Source organism: Glycine soja, chromosome 8 (assembly GCF_004193775.1).
Source record: "Glycine soja cultivar W05 chromosome 8, ASM419377v2, whole genome shotgun sequence".
NCBI classification, from domain to species: domain Eukaryota; kingdom Viridiplantae; phylum Streptophyta; class Magnoliopsida; order Fabales; family Fabaceae; genus Glycine; species Glycine soja.
In genome coordinates, this window is record NC_041009.1 from 23,458,529 (window position 1) to 23,470,902 (window position 12,374).

General features: G+C 34.5%; 1 protein-coding gene and 1 long non-coding RNA gene across 2 annotated transcripts; one reads left to right on the forward strand and one right to left on the reverse strand.

Moving 5' to 3' along the window:
• Window positions 1-3,824: 3,824 nt before the first annotated feature.
• Window positions 3,825-5,410, forward strand: LOC114423887 (dirigent protein 9-like). Its single transcript, XM_028390798.1, has 2 exons — window positions 3,825-4,148; window positions 4,402-5,410. The coding sequence occupies exons 1-2, from the start codon at window positions 3,909-3,911 to the stop codon at window positions 5,269-5,271; spliced, it is 1,110 nt and encodes a 369-aa protein (XP_028246599.1). The 5' UTR covers window positions 3,825-3,908; the 3' UTR covers window positions 5,272-5,410.
• A 348-nt stretch (window positions 5,411-5,758) lies between these two features.
• Window positions 5,759-11,543, reverse strand: LOC114422825. Its single transcript, XR_003668747.1, has 2 exons — window positions 10,312-11,543; window positions 5,759-6,025 (listed from the first exon to the last, which is right to left on the reverse strand). It is a non-coding gene; the product is annotated as an uncharacterized LOC114422825 (long non-coding RNA).
• Between the last annotated feature and the right edge of the window lie 831 nt (window positions 11,544-12,374).

The window sequence follows — 12,374 nt, forward strand, 5'->3', positions numbered from 1 at the left end:
AATGACCAGGTTTCCCACACTTCCAACATGACAATTTTGTCTGTTTGTTTGGACCTTTGTTCTTATTTCCTTGAAATTTTCGTTTGTTACCTTTAGCATTGTAATTTTGCTTAACTGTTCCACTTTCCTCTACCATATTAACGGAAGAGGAACCTGCTCGGTTTTATCATTGACTTTGTCAATTTCCTGAGCCCTCAGCGACTCCTCAATCATGAAATGACTACCGAGTTGAACCAGAGTCAACTCTTCCTTCTTATGTTTCAAGGTATGCTTGAAGTCTTTCCAAGAAGAAGGCAGTTTATCAATTATAGATGAAACTGCAATGGATTCATCCATTTTCAAATCATGTTGAGTAAACTGACCCAAAATCCGCAGCAGTTCATTATATTGCTCCATAACAGGCCTCGAATCAATCATTTTGTAATTAAAGAAATTACTAACTAAGAATTTGTTACTTGAGGCATCTTCTGCCATATACTTGGATTCAAGAGAGTCCCATAATTCCTTAGCAGACTCAACATATTGATAAATATCAAAGAGAGAGTCAGACATACCGTTCAGAATGTGTCCACGACAAATGTAATCGTCGTTCTCCCATTTCGAACGTTTCCTTGTTTGATCCAGAGTTTCGCCTTCCATATACACCGGCATCGGTGTACTCAGCACATACACCACATTCAATGTTGTCAAGAGAAAGTGCATCTTCTTCTGCCATCTTCTGAAATCCTGCCCTTCAAACTTGTCCAACTTCGCAAACTTGCTTGTCATCTTCGAACTATCGTTCGTCATCTCGAAAGATTTGATTCAATCTTTTGTTGGTTAATTTTGAAAATCGAGATAATCCTGGATAAATCTGAAGTCGTGTATAAACACTTTCAGATTGAATCAAATTTCGGGGTTCAACCAAAATTGTTCAATCGGATAAAATCAGAAGATTATAATTCAAGAGTTTTGTTTTGGTCTTGTGAGTTTTTCACATGTTATGCTTTCTGAACCAGGATGATTATTTATAATCAAAGAACAGGTGGTTTTTGGCGGTTGATGGAAGTTATTTATTTTTAAAAATTGCCGTTAATGGAAGTTTTAGTAACTTCCATGTAACTTCCAACCGTTGATGGAAGTTTTAGTAACTTCCATGTAACTTCCAACCTTTGCCTAAACCGAACATCTCGTTATTACATTAAAACAAGCGTGCACTCTTATTTTAACACAATAAAGAGATCAATTACACTAAAATGTCCAACAACTTTTGCTAAGCTTAAAACTAAATTATGCGGGAACAGAAACAAAGTTAATTTTTGAAACACAAGAGGCTAGGAGGTTTGAAAGTGAGATTTTGGACTCTTAAGAAGATTATCTAAAAATGAACAGTACTTCTAATTGATCAAAGGGTACTTGCATGATAGTACCACAATACAGGTACAACAAAATCAAAGCCTAAACCCACTCACGAGCTGTTTCCATTACTGCTACACTGGAAAAAAATATGTAGTGTTTATTTTTTTCCACAAGCAACTCTTTCATGCACCAGTTGGTGAATAAGAAAACAATTACTGCACTTTTCTGCTTTGCGTTTTAATAGTTACCTACGTGAAACATTGATGTGCGACTTTGAAAACAGGTTCCTATATAGCATTTACTTTTTTTGAAAGCTAAAAGCAGATCAACAATAGCAATTGCCTGCTTGGTGCTAAAGAAAAAGAGGGGAATTGCTGGCATCGACAAAGATCCCCTATCAAATCAATGGCACCCTACACCGTTAAATACGCAGAGCAAAATTGGCAAAATTAATAGATGCTAGCTAGCTAGGGTTAACAAACTTCTCAATAAACATTGTCGGTGACAGATAGGGATTACAAAGAAATCCATTTGTTGATAATCTATCCATCCATCCTTCTCTACATAAATTTAAAAAAAAAATAGAAAAAAAGGATTATAGGTACATAAAGTTTTACACTGGATATGTTTAATAATTGGATGACCGTGTAAAATAATCATCTATTCATTCATCATTCTCTACATCAATTAAAAAAAATAGAGAAAAAAAATTATACACCGATAATGTAAAATTAATTTTCACCGTGAGTGCAAAAATATGTTTGAGACACTTTTGCAAAAGGATCATCATCCCTATTTTTATTTTCATTTTGTTTTTATCCATTGGGTCATATTGTAACAATTTCAAGTGCAAACTAAAGTTCTGTTATATCAAACAAGAATGAAATAATTTAATTATTTTTTCTTCAATGAGAATTTAATTCTAACCAGTGTTCTCAAAACTGAACTAGTATCCAAGCACTTAAGATTAAGTGATTGAACTGGTATTAATAAAATAATAATAATTTTTTTGGTAAAAAATAACAATAATATTTAAATAATTATAAAATAAAATTATGAATATAAGGAGTCCAACTCAATTGATTGAGTAAAGTGTATAAGTATTATAAAACTTTGATATTGTATTCAATTCTTATAGATAAAAAAATTGTAACTTAATAACATTAAAAACTAAAAATAACATATATTTTTATAGGGTTTTTAACATTCAAAGTAACATGATTTAGAGATAATTCCATATTGCTTTTGCTAATGAGTGACATGATTTAGATGAAGAAAGTTAATGAAACAGCAACAAACAAACACGCCTTCCCTTTTGACTTCCTCATTTTTCTGGCCTTCTAATCTTGATTTGGGCTATCGTGGAGTTGCTTGGCAATATAGCTTCCCAATGATATGGTGTATCCAAGTTGGTCTCCATTCTCATAGCCCAAGTAAACCACTCTTAAAAGTTTTTTGCTATGCTCAAATTGAACTATTGAAAATTATATGTCGATTAAATTAAAAACTCTATTCCTAAACCTGACATTATTTTTATTCTAACCCCTACATGTTAAAACTTTACTTTTTGTTTTCTGCATCAAAAAATTATTTGACAATATTTTTCTTTTTAATCACTATATCAATTATGTTCTATTTTATTCTTACGTGAAAAAATATATATTTTCGTCTCTATATATATTTTGATACATTTACTTTTGGTCCTTACATGAAAAAAAAACTCCATACCATTATAATTTTGGAAACTAATTTGTAAACTTTTTATCGCATAAAAATATAAATATAATTTTTCATGTAAAAAAATAAATCTAAAAGTTAAATGTAAGGACGAAAATTTTCATCTAACTTTCAACCTCATTTTCACTGTTGCTGGTTGAAATTAAAAGGAGAATCACCTACTACTGTCCGATTTATAACTATAATCCCTACTACTGTCCGATTTATAACTATAATCCCTGAGAAAAAAATGACTCAACTTTCAGCACTGGAAACATCTTTTATGCTATATATGTTAGGACACCTTGCGTTTATATTTTTTACTGGAAACCAACTTTTTTGTTAGTGGGAATTGTAAATTAATTGCATCTGATTTTGGTAGCTTGACTAACTTCATTTCTTTAGGAAATTACAATCTAATAGTATCCCTTGCCAATGATGTGTTACAAGACTAAATGGCTACTGGAATCTTGTATCACCCGCTCCAAATACAACTTTTATATACGTAGCTTTACATGAGCATCCAATTGTTTATCTCAGCATTGAGCAATGTAATAACTTTAATCATGTAGTTCTGTTAGCAACAAATACCAATACTAATTGATGAGGAGTTGTTTTAACCAAAAAAAAACCCATAACAGACCAAAATCCAACCACTCCTTTATAGTTTTTCTTTCCACTTTTAAGTTGACCAAATATTGTATCAGCTCCACGTAAAGATGAAATACATACCCTCCAGTTGTACGTGTGAGTGTATATAACACAACCCGAAATCAGCTTCATCAACAGCAAAATCTTCCTCTCAAATCACAGTAAAATACATCACCACTCAAGTATAAGTTATTGTGTGTAAAATGGCCAACATTTTCCTACACAATTGGGGCAACACTTGCAAGGCTATCCTCTGCCTCTTATTCCTAACCCCAACCCTTTTTATTGCAAACTCTGCAAGGATCCTAGATGAAGTGGAATCCCAACCCCAAGCCATAGGCATTCTACCAGCACCTGGAGCTGTCAATCCTTCACTCACAACAGGTCCAGTCACCACCACTTTGCCACCTGGCCAAACACCTGCAACCACCACCACATCACAGGTAGGCTACGAAACACATCAGATACTATCTATACTCTTGGATACTTTATCGATACATATATGTAAAGTATCCATGCCTTTAAAAATGCTAAGAAAATCTAATACAATTAGATATGAGACCATGATTTATAATTTTCATTTCATTTTCAGTAATGTCCTAGAAGTATGTTATTAATTTGGATTTGCAAAATTATAATTATATATTTTACGTGGGTACGTATACTGTATCGGATCTAATACAAGTATGGTAGCAGGTTGGCCCTGCCACCACTTCGGCAAGTGGGCAAACACCGGCAGCCGCCAGCACCGTAAACCCTGGTGGTACTACAGAAGACTCTGGAGATGAAGATGATAATGAAGTAGAGCCACCAGTTCCAGATAATGCAGCACCAGTGACACCAAACCCTGTGGCAAAAGAAGCATCATTCTCTTTCTTCATGCATGACATCCTTGGAGGGTCACGTCCATCAGCAAGAGTGGTTGCAGGAATAGTGGCCAACACTGATGTGACTGGCCTACCATTCTCGAAGCTCAACAACAACCTCTTCCCAATCACTGGAGGAATCCCACTGGTAAACCCCAAGCTCAACGGCATCATCACCAACAACAATCTCCCAAACCTTGTAGGCCTAAGTGGTGCACAATCCTCCACTGTCTTCAAGAACAGTGGCACCAGCAACACTGTCACTGGCAGCAACAACCAGCCATTTGTCTCAGCAGGTAACCTCCCTGCAGGATTCACCATCCAGAAGCTCATGTTCGGGTCCGTGACCGTCATCGATGACCAGTTGACAGAAGGGCACGAGCTTGATTCTGCTGTGATTGGAAAGGCACAAGGGTTCTACTTGGCAAGTTCATTGGATGGTACTAGCCAGACCATTTTGCTGACAGTTTTGGTGCATGGTGGTGAACATGAACATCATGATTTGGTGGATGACAGTATCAATCTCTTTGGGATTCATAGGACAGCTTCATCAGAATCTGAGGTAGCAGTGATTGGTGGGACTGGCAAGTATGAGAATGCTAGAGGGTATGCTTCACTTGAGACTCTTCTCAAGGAGGACCAGCACACCACAGATGGGGTGGACACCATCCTGCATTTCAATGTCTACCTCACTGAGTAGAGAGATCACCTGTGATTATATTTGGAGTTTCAATTTCAATTTGTATATGGTTGTTCAAATTGGTGCTATATATCTCTGTTAATGCTTTATCAAGTTTGAAACAAAGTTCATTAATGCTGCTTCCTTTTGGTCATTTTTAGCCGATGTCTCTTTTTCTTTCCCCATTCTCTTATACTACATGTCTCATATCTGCCATGTCACCACCTATACGTGAATTATCATTATCTTATGATTAATACTTCATTTAAGTTTACTTTTTATATCATCATGATTACTATATATAGTTACCATCATGAATAAGATTAGCGTCATAAAGATTTCAAAAATTAAATATGATAGTTCCAAACCGTAATAATTAAAGGGTTTGATTTTTTTTTAATTCCTAAACTTTTTCAAATTTTTATTTTTAATCTCTAAACTTCTTTTTATCCTTATAATTTTCTTTTTTTAACAGTTTTAATTATTTCTATCTAGAAACAACATTAACTAATAACATAATAGTTACATTGACACCCAAGTGACTTGTCACATGTTTTTATAATAACATAATACTATTATTAATTAGCATCTCAGCCTATCCAAAGAAAGAAAAAGAAAAGTAGATGAATTCACAATATTATGGATTTTTGTCACTAATTTGAGTTGTTAGGTCATCAATGACTTCCAGATATCCTTAATGATCGGATAATGACAGATATGATTGACTTCTGTCCCTGGCATAGTGGCATTAGTATATATCAAATAATGTAGCCACCTGCAATGTACATAGAAAAGGGAGATAAATTAGCTGGAAAAAAAATTAGAGTAAAAGAAGTAAATATTCAGACTCCCAAATGCCCTTGATTAGAGTCATAGGAAGCAGTATATCACCTTGTCAAAATGTTTTGATTCAAGCCCTAAAGGAGCTAAAGCTCAATAATGGTGGCCAAGGAAATGATGCCCGTGTGCTGTTGAAAGCCTTTTTTTTTTTGTCATACTAGTTTATCTCTATGAATTACATTGAATTTGTATATGTTATTTTCAAACTTTATTATTCTTAGCTTAGAATTTTATATTTTACACCCCTCATAAACACAACTTAATAAAGATTCAAAAATACTTGAACTATTGATAACTTATTTTTAAACTAGCGATTGAAAGTTTGTCAATCAAGATTGCAATCATTCTGTTTTCCTAAAGTTCATCAATACAGTATGTTAGTCATACAGACAGAGACGGTGCTACGAGGATGGGAATAAAGAGGCTTTGAGCTCGAGGAGTATTGAGCCATTGAGAAAAGTACATATTTGTCTACGAGACAATGTTTCAGGAAAGTCCGGGTCCAACTTCTATTGGTCACATTTGGGCATTTGGCAATTCTTTCTCGGGAATTGCTACGTGCACCATTGCTACGTGTACCATACTTTTTTTTTTAATCAACTAAACTAATAAATTAATTATATTATAAAATAATTAATATCGTTATATATAACACTAAAACTTTAAATATATATTTAATGCACATGTAAATTTACACTATGATAATTAATTTTGATCCAATAATTAATTTGTTTACATATATAAATTGTAAATGGACGATGAAAGAAAAAATAACTAATTAGTCTTTCTATTATAAAATAGAGTATAGGTGTTATTATATTCTAAAAAAATAAAATTAAGAAATTTTCATGGTAATCATTCGTGCAGATGAAATTAGTAAAATTATCCGTAAACGTATTGAGCAATATAATACGGAAATAAAAATTGTAAATACGGTTACTAATGTATTTTTTGACCTTATTACAATTAATTTTGATCTAATAATGTATTTTTTTTATATATATAGATTTTAAATAAAAATCATAGGTTCCATTTACAATTCATATATGTAAACAAATTAATTACTAGATCAAAATTAATTATCTCAAAATTTATTGTGTAAATTTACATGTGCATTAGAAATTTTAGTGCAATATATAGCGACATTAATTATTTTATAACATAATTGGCCTATTAATTTAGTTGGCTAGATTGTGGTGCTAATAACTTAAAAGTCACAAGTTCAATTCCTACTTAACCATTAATTTTAAATTAATTTGGAAAACATATTTTTGAAAAAATTAAAAAAAAAAATCATATGAGCCACTTACTGGACAATTTGTAAGCCTTATAGGCATTGGGCCAATCCGTAAGCTTACGGATTGAAGGACAATGTACCTAAGCTCTTTGAGATTATGTACCTTCTCTACTTGGAGGTTCCTTCCTTCTAGGTTCTCCAATCTATGAAGTCCTATAAACATCTCTCCATGTAACTCCATTATGTCCCTCAAAATCCCTTTCATCTCCATCCATCTCTCTAACTAGTCACTCATTACATTCATCAATATCATATTGAGGTTAATTGTACTTGACATTGATCAAGTCATGCAATCATTTATGCTCAAACCTATTCCTTTTCTCAATATAATATGCATTATTGATTTAAATAATTAAGAAATAATTATAAGATTTGGAATTGATTATTGACTTTTAAAAGCAAATTGATTATTTGCTCAAAGACGCTTCATTTACATTCACAATTGAATGCACTAAAATCAAGCTTAAGATCTTTATAGCTAGCTTTTGCAAATTGGGAATTGAGCTACAAAGCCAAAGAAAATGTATTGAACAGTATTGAAGCAACTGGCTTAAAAAATAGAAGTTTAAAAGTTGTATATGATTTGTTTGCTACTCGTGAAACAGTTTTCCTCATTAATATGACAATATCACCGACAATTTTAGAAGTGTGCAACTTCAACATTATCTTCTGCTCCACCTGTAGATTTCCCACAAACTTATTGATGCATGTACATAACCTCCTTATAACCTCACTATCAAATTGCATTTGAGGATTGTCATAGAACTCTGCATTCAAAAAGTGGACAACCGCATGTAATGGGTGATGAAGCTGAATATTCCATCTTCTATCAATGATTTCAAACACATCCTTGTGTTTACTAACAAAAGACTTCATAATAGTTTCCTTTGTCTTGTCCATTGCTTCATATATGGCTCATAATTGGCTTTCCCTCACCATCAACAAGCCGGAGCACTTTCACAAGAACTGTCTTGACTTTAAGTATATACATCACATTCTCCTAAAAACTCAACATCAACATAATTTACTTAGGGGTGGGTAAACGGACCCAGGTCCATAAACTGGTATGCAAGACCCGTGCGGGTAACGAACTAATTTTTTTAAACGGTCCATGGTTATATCATATTTTTGGGACCGCCCTACTTAACCCACGGACTATGCGGGTTTGGCTTGTGGGGTCCGCGGGTTGCCCGCATTAGGATTTTATTGCTTCAAATATGGAATCATTTATTGTTGGAGATGTTTCATATTTTAGATTTATTGTTTGGATTTTCTTTTATTAAGACATTATTTATTTTATTGACGTAATTGACTAATTGTTAAGATTTTATTCACATTTGTATTGAACTTAATTTGATTGTGTTGTATTTTTATTGAAATTGAAATTCTTTTGAAACTAGGCCCGCGAACCGACGCGTTTGACCCGCGGGACGGAGGTGGACCAATTTATTTGATCCGTGTAAGAATGCGGGACAGACTGGCCCAGTCAGCTGCCAATACAGACTTATGCGGGCGGGCCTTACGCGGGGTGGACCGGCCCACTTACCCACCCCTAAATTTACTTGCTGCCAGTTTCTTTGACTCCCTTGACAACTTGTTTGCATTCCACACATCTAAGACTGACATCTTTCTAAGATTTGTTTTCTCTTGGTGAATCTTTTCCATGGAAAGAAAGCGGCATCTTGTAAATCGAGTGACTGCATGTCTCACTAACTCCCTTTTGTTTGTAAAGGACCTCAACAAACTCAGTACTTAAATAGATATAAATAAAGTCAACAATTTAGATTATTCATTGTATTGTCTTCTTTATATTGGGAAGCTTACCAATGTCCTTCAACATTAAGTCTATGCAATGTGTTTCACAAGAAGTCCAATAAATTTTGAGTCTTTCTTCTTCCAACTTCTTATTAGCAAGAACATAATTACCCCCATTATTCATTATGACTTGGACAACTTTTTCATCTCCAATCTTCTCCGCAATAGAATCAAGCAATTCAAATAATTTTTCTCCTATCTTCAAAAAGTTAGACCCATCAACTAACATGGTAAGAATTGCCCCGACAAAAGAGTTCACCAAGAAGTTAATCAAATACTTTTCTTCATTTCTATTCAAGCATGACATTATAAAACATCCTAAACTCTATCTAGGATGCACCAAAACGGAGACGGGAACATATACGGGTGCAGGGATGGGGACAAGAAACGATAATCTAGAAATCTCAAGATCTGTACGGCTAGGAAATGGTAAATTTTTTTAATATTTTTTATTATTTAAAAAAGAACTGAAAAATTTATAAAACATGAGAATAAGTAACAACACTAGCATATTATAAAGTTAAAGATAATCCAATGATTTACCAAAATAAAGCATTAAGGTGTAAAGTGCAAAATTAACATTAAAAAGTACTAGAAAGAAGTTAATTCAATGTCTAAAACAACCAATAAAATAAAACATAAAGCATTATCAACATTCTCGTGATCAACTCATTCTCTGATTCTAGCTCATCGAGTGAGCATTGACCAACATTAGAATTATTGAAAGTCAATGTTTAGTGTTAATAAAAAACAAAAAAAAAAAACATTAAATTATTTAAGACTAAAAGACACTGACATTGCAAAAGAGGAGAAGCAAAGTAGCTAACCACAAAATCCAAGTATATCAAAACTCATTTAAACAAAGGCTACATATCAAAATGCAGTTGAAGAAAAATGAGTATGTCACAGTCAGCCAACACTAGCAACCACAGAGTTCACCCCTCAAACGTTAATTACAAGGCTTACGTCTATTTTCAGTATTTTGACACCTTCATTCTCTTGATTTTTGTTGGCTTTTAACATAAACCACCAATTTCTGCTCCCCTTGACAAATAACAACAAATAGAAGCTTAAAAAAAAGAAAATTCAAAGAGAGAGTGAAAGCAAACCTGGACCTGGCTAGTGCCTCGTGGTTCTCCACCGCGCTCCCACCTCGTCAACCCGTGTTCCCACTGCGTCAACCCGCACTCCGCCAGCTTCGCACGCGCGATTCTCTTGCTCGTGTACGCCGTACGCCGCCACCGCACAACCTTCTGGAGTGCAGTTCTCCTGTTGATGCTGGCTCGCGCTGCCGCTGTACGCCGCACGTCGCGCACACGGCAGAACTTCCGGTCCGCACTCTCCACCCGCATTCAAGAGAGTGAAAGAGAGGAGAGAGGGAGTGAAATCGGCTGCAATCTTGGAAGCCCTAATTTAAATTTATGTTTTTCCTTTTTTAAAATTTTGGACTGTGAGGACGTGTATGCCACCACTTCACTAATAGGTCCCCACAAAGTCACTGTCATCTCCGTCTGGTCAGTCGTACTCAAGAAATTAATGCCATCTCCTTGTTATACCTGTCCCGTCCCAGTTCAATACCGGAAACGGAAAATGCCACCCAACAAGCATCCTCGTGCTTCATAGGCTAAACTTGCCAATTGTTCCCTTTGACCCATCATTACTCCAATTCCTTTTTTAGGAGAGAGACTCTTATATCATGATAGCTTGGAGGTCTTAAAGGCGGTCCAAAACTTCCAACAGCTACAAGCATGACATAAAAGCTTTGCAATTTCATCATGTTGAAAGAAATCTCAACTTGGTACCAAAACATAGCAATATATTGGTGGACCTTTATTGTAGCTTGTTAGTCACAAACCTCGTTTATACTTCAATTTCTTCTTTCGGTTTTTCCCAATTACAGTTTTCGGTCGTCTACAAACTTGATCAATCAGTAGGTCTTTTCAAAGCACTTTTATTAGCAGTACTAACTACTAAAGAGGTATTTGAGCTTTTAATCCTCTAAAATCTCCTTCCTCCAATGTATAATCTTTTTTAGTAAACTATGTTGATATTTCCTCATATTTTTTTTAAATTGCACGTGATATTCCTCCAATTTCTATCTCTACACTAATTCCCTTAATTGTTTGAAAAACTTTACACTGATATCTTTATACATTATATTAACCTCCCTTAGTTGTTTGAAAAACATTATATTGTGTACTCTAAGGGAAGTTGTTGTAAATAAACCCCAATGAGTGCTAAGTATACTTTACTTAAATTTTTTTTTGCTTAAATAACTTTTAGCTCTCTTATATATATCTGAGTTTTATTTTGAGTCTTTGATAAATTTTTTCGTTATTTTTAGTCTTTGATATATTAAAAGCTTTTTCCAAAACTATCATCAGTTAAGTGATGACGTAACATCATCCCAACAACCGATATATATTGAAAGAGTTGTTGAAACAGTGTCACATCACTTAATCGACGACAAAAACTCAAAACAAAACTTTTAATATATCAGTAACTCGAAACAACGATAAAATTTATCAAGACTTAAAACAAAAACAAAATTCAAGTATATATTAGAGTTGTCAAACATATTTAAGCCTCTCTTTTTTATCTTGCATCACTTCTCATAATCCTTCACTCTTTTTCATCTTCTTATTTTTCAAACACTGCCCTTCTTTTCCCTTAGATGTCGCTTTCCTTTTGTAATTCCTCGTTTCACGGTTATTATAAACAATTTTTTTGGTTTAATTTTCTTGGCAAAATTGCACTTTTGGTCCCCCCCAATTTTACTCCAATTTCGCATTTGGTCCCCCGATAATTTCATTCACAATTTTGGTCTCTCGATTTTATAAATTCCTGCAATTTTGGTCTTGGACGCCCCAATTGGACGTTGACCGTTAATCTCAGACGTTGACTGCCACATGTCAACGCCTAAGAGATTCCCTGGAAAGGCTTGCATTTCTTTTACCTGGTATTGAACTTCTATTCCTCAGTGGTAATTTTTTTTTATTCTCAAAGAAACCCTAAAAGCAAATCCACAATTGCAAGCGTCGTTGTTCTCAGCACTCTCTCCCGCCTCCTTTCCCCTTCCACCTCCTACCTCCACCTCTCTCCCCTCACCTCGCAGCTTTACACAGGAATCAGCCAAGCCCCATGGTTCACCTGGAACTCCACCACCGCCGCC

What these genes read in the sequence shown, in the direction of transcription:
- LOC114423887 (XM_028390798.1), top strand. Translation starts at nt 3,909, where the DNA reads ATGGCCAACATTTTCCTACACAATTGGGGCAACACTTGCAAGGCTATC. An exon ending in CAACCACCACCACATCACAG is followed by an intron (nt 4,149 to 4,401) that starts GTAGGCTACGAA and finishes GTATGGTAGCAG; the next exon opens with GTTGGCCCTGCCACCACTTC.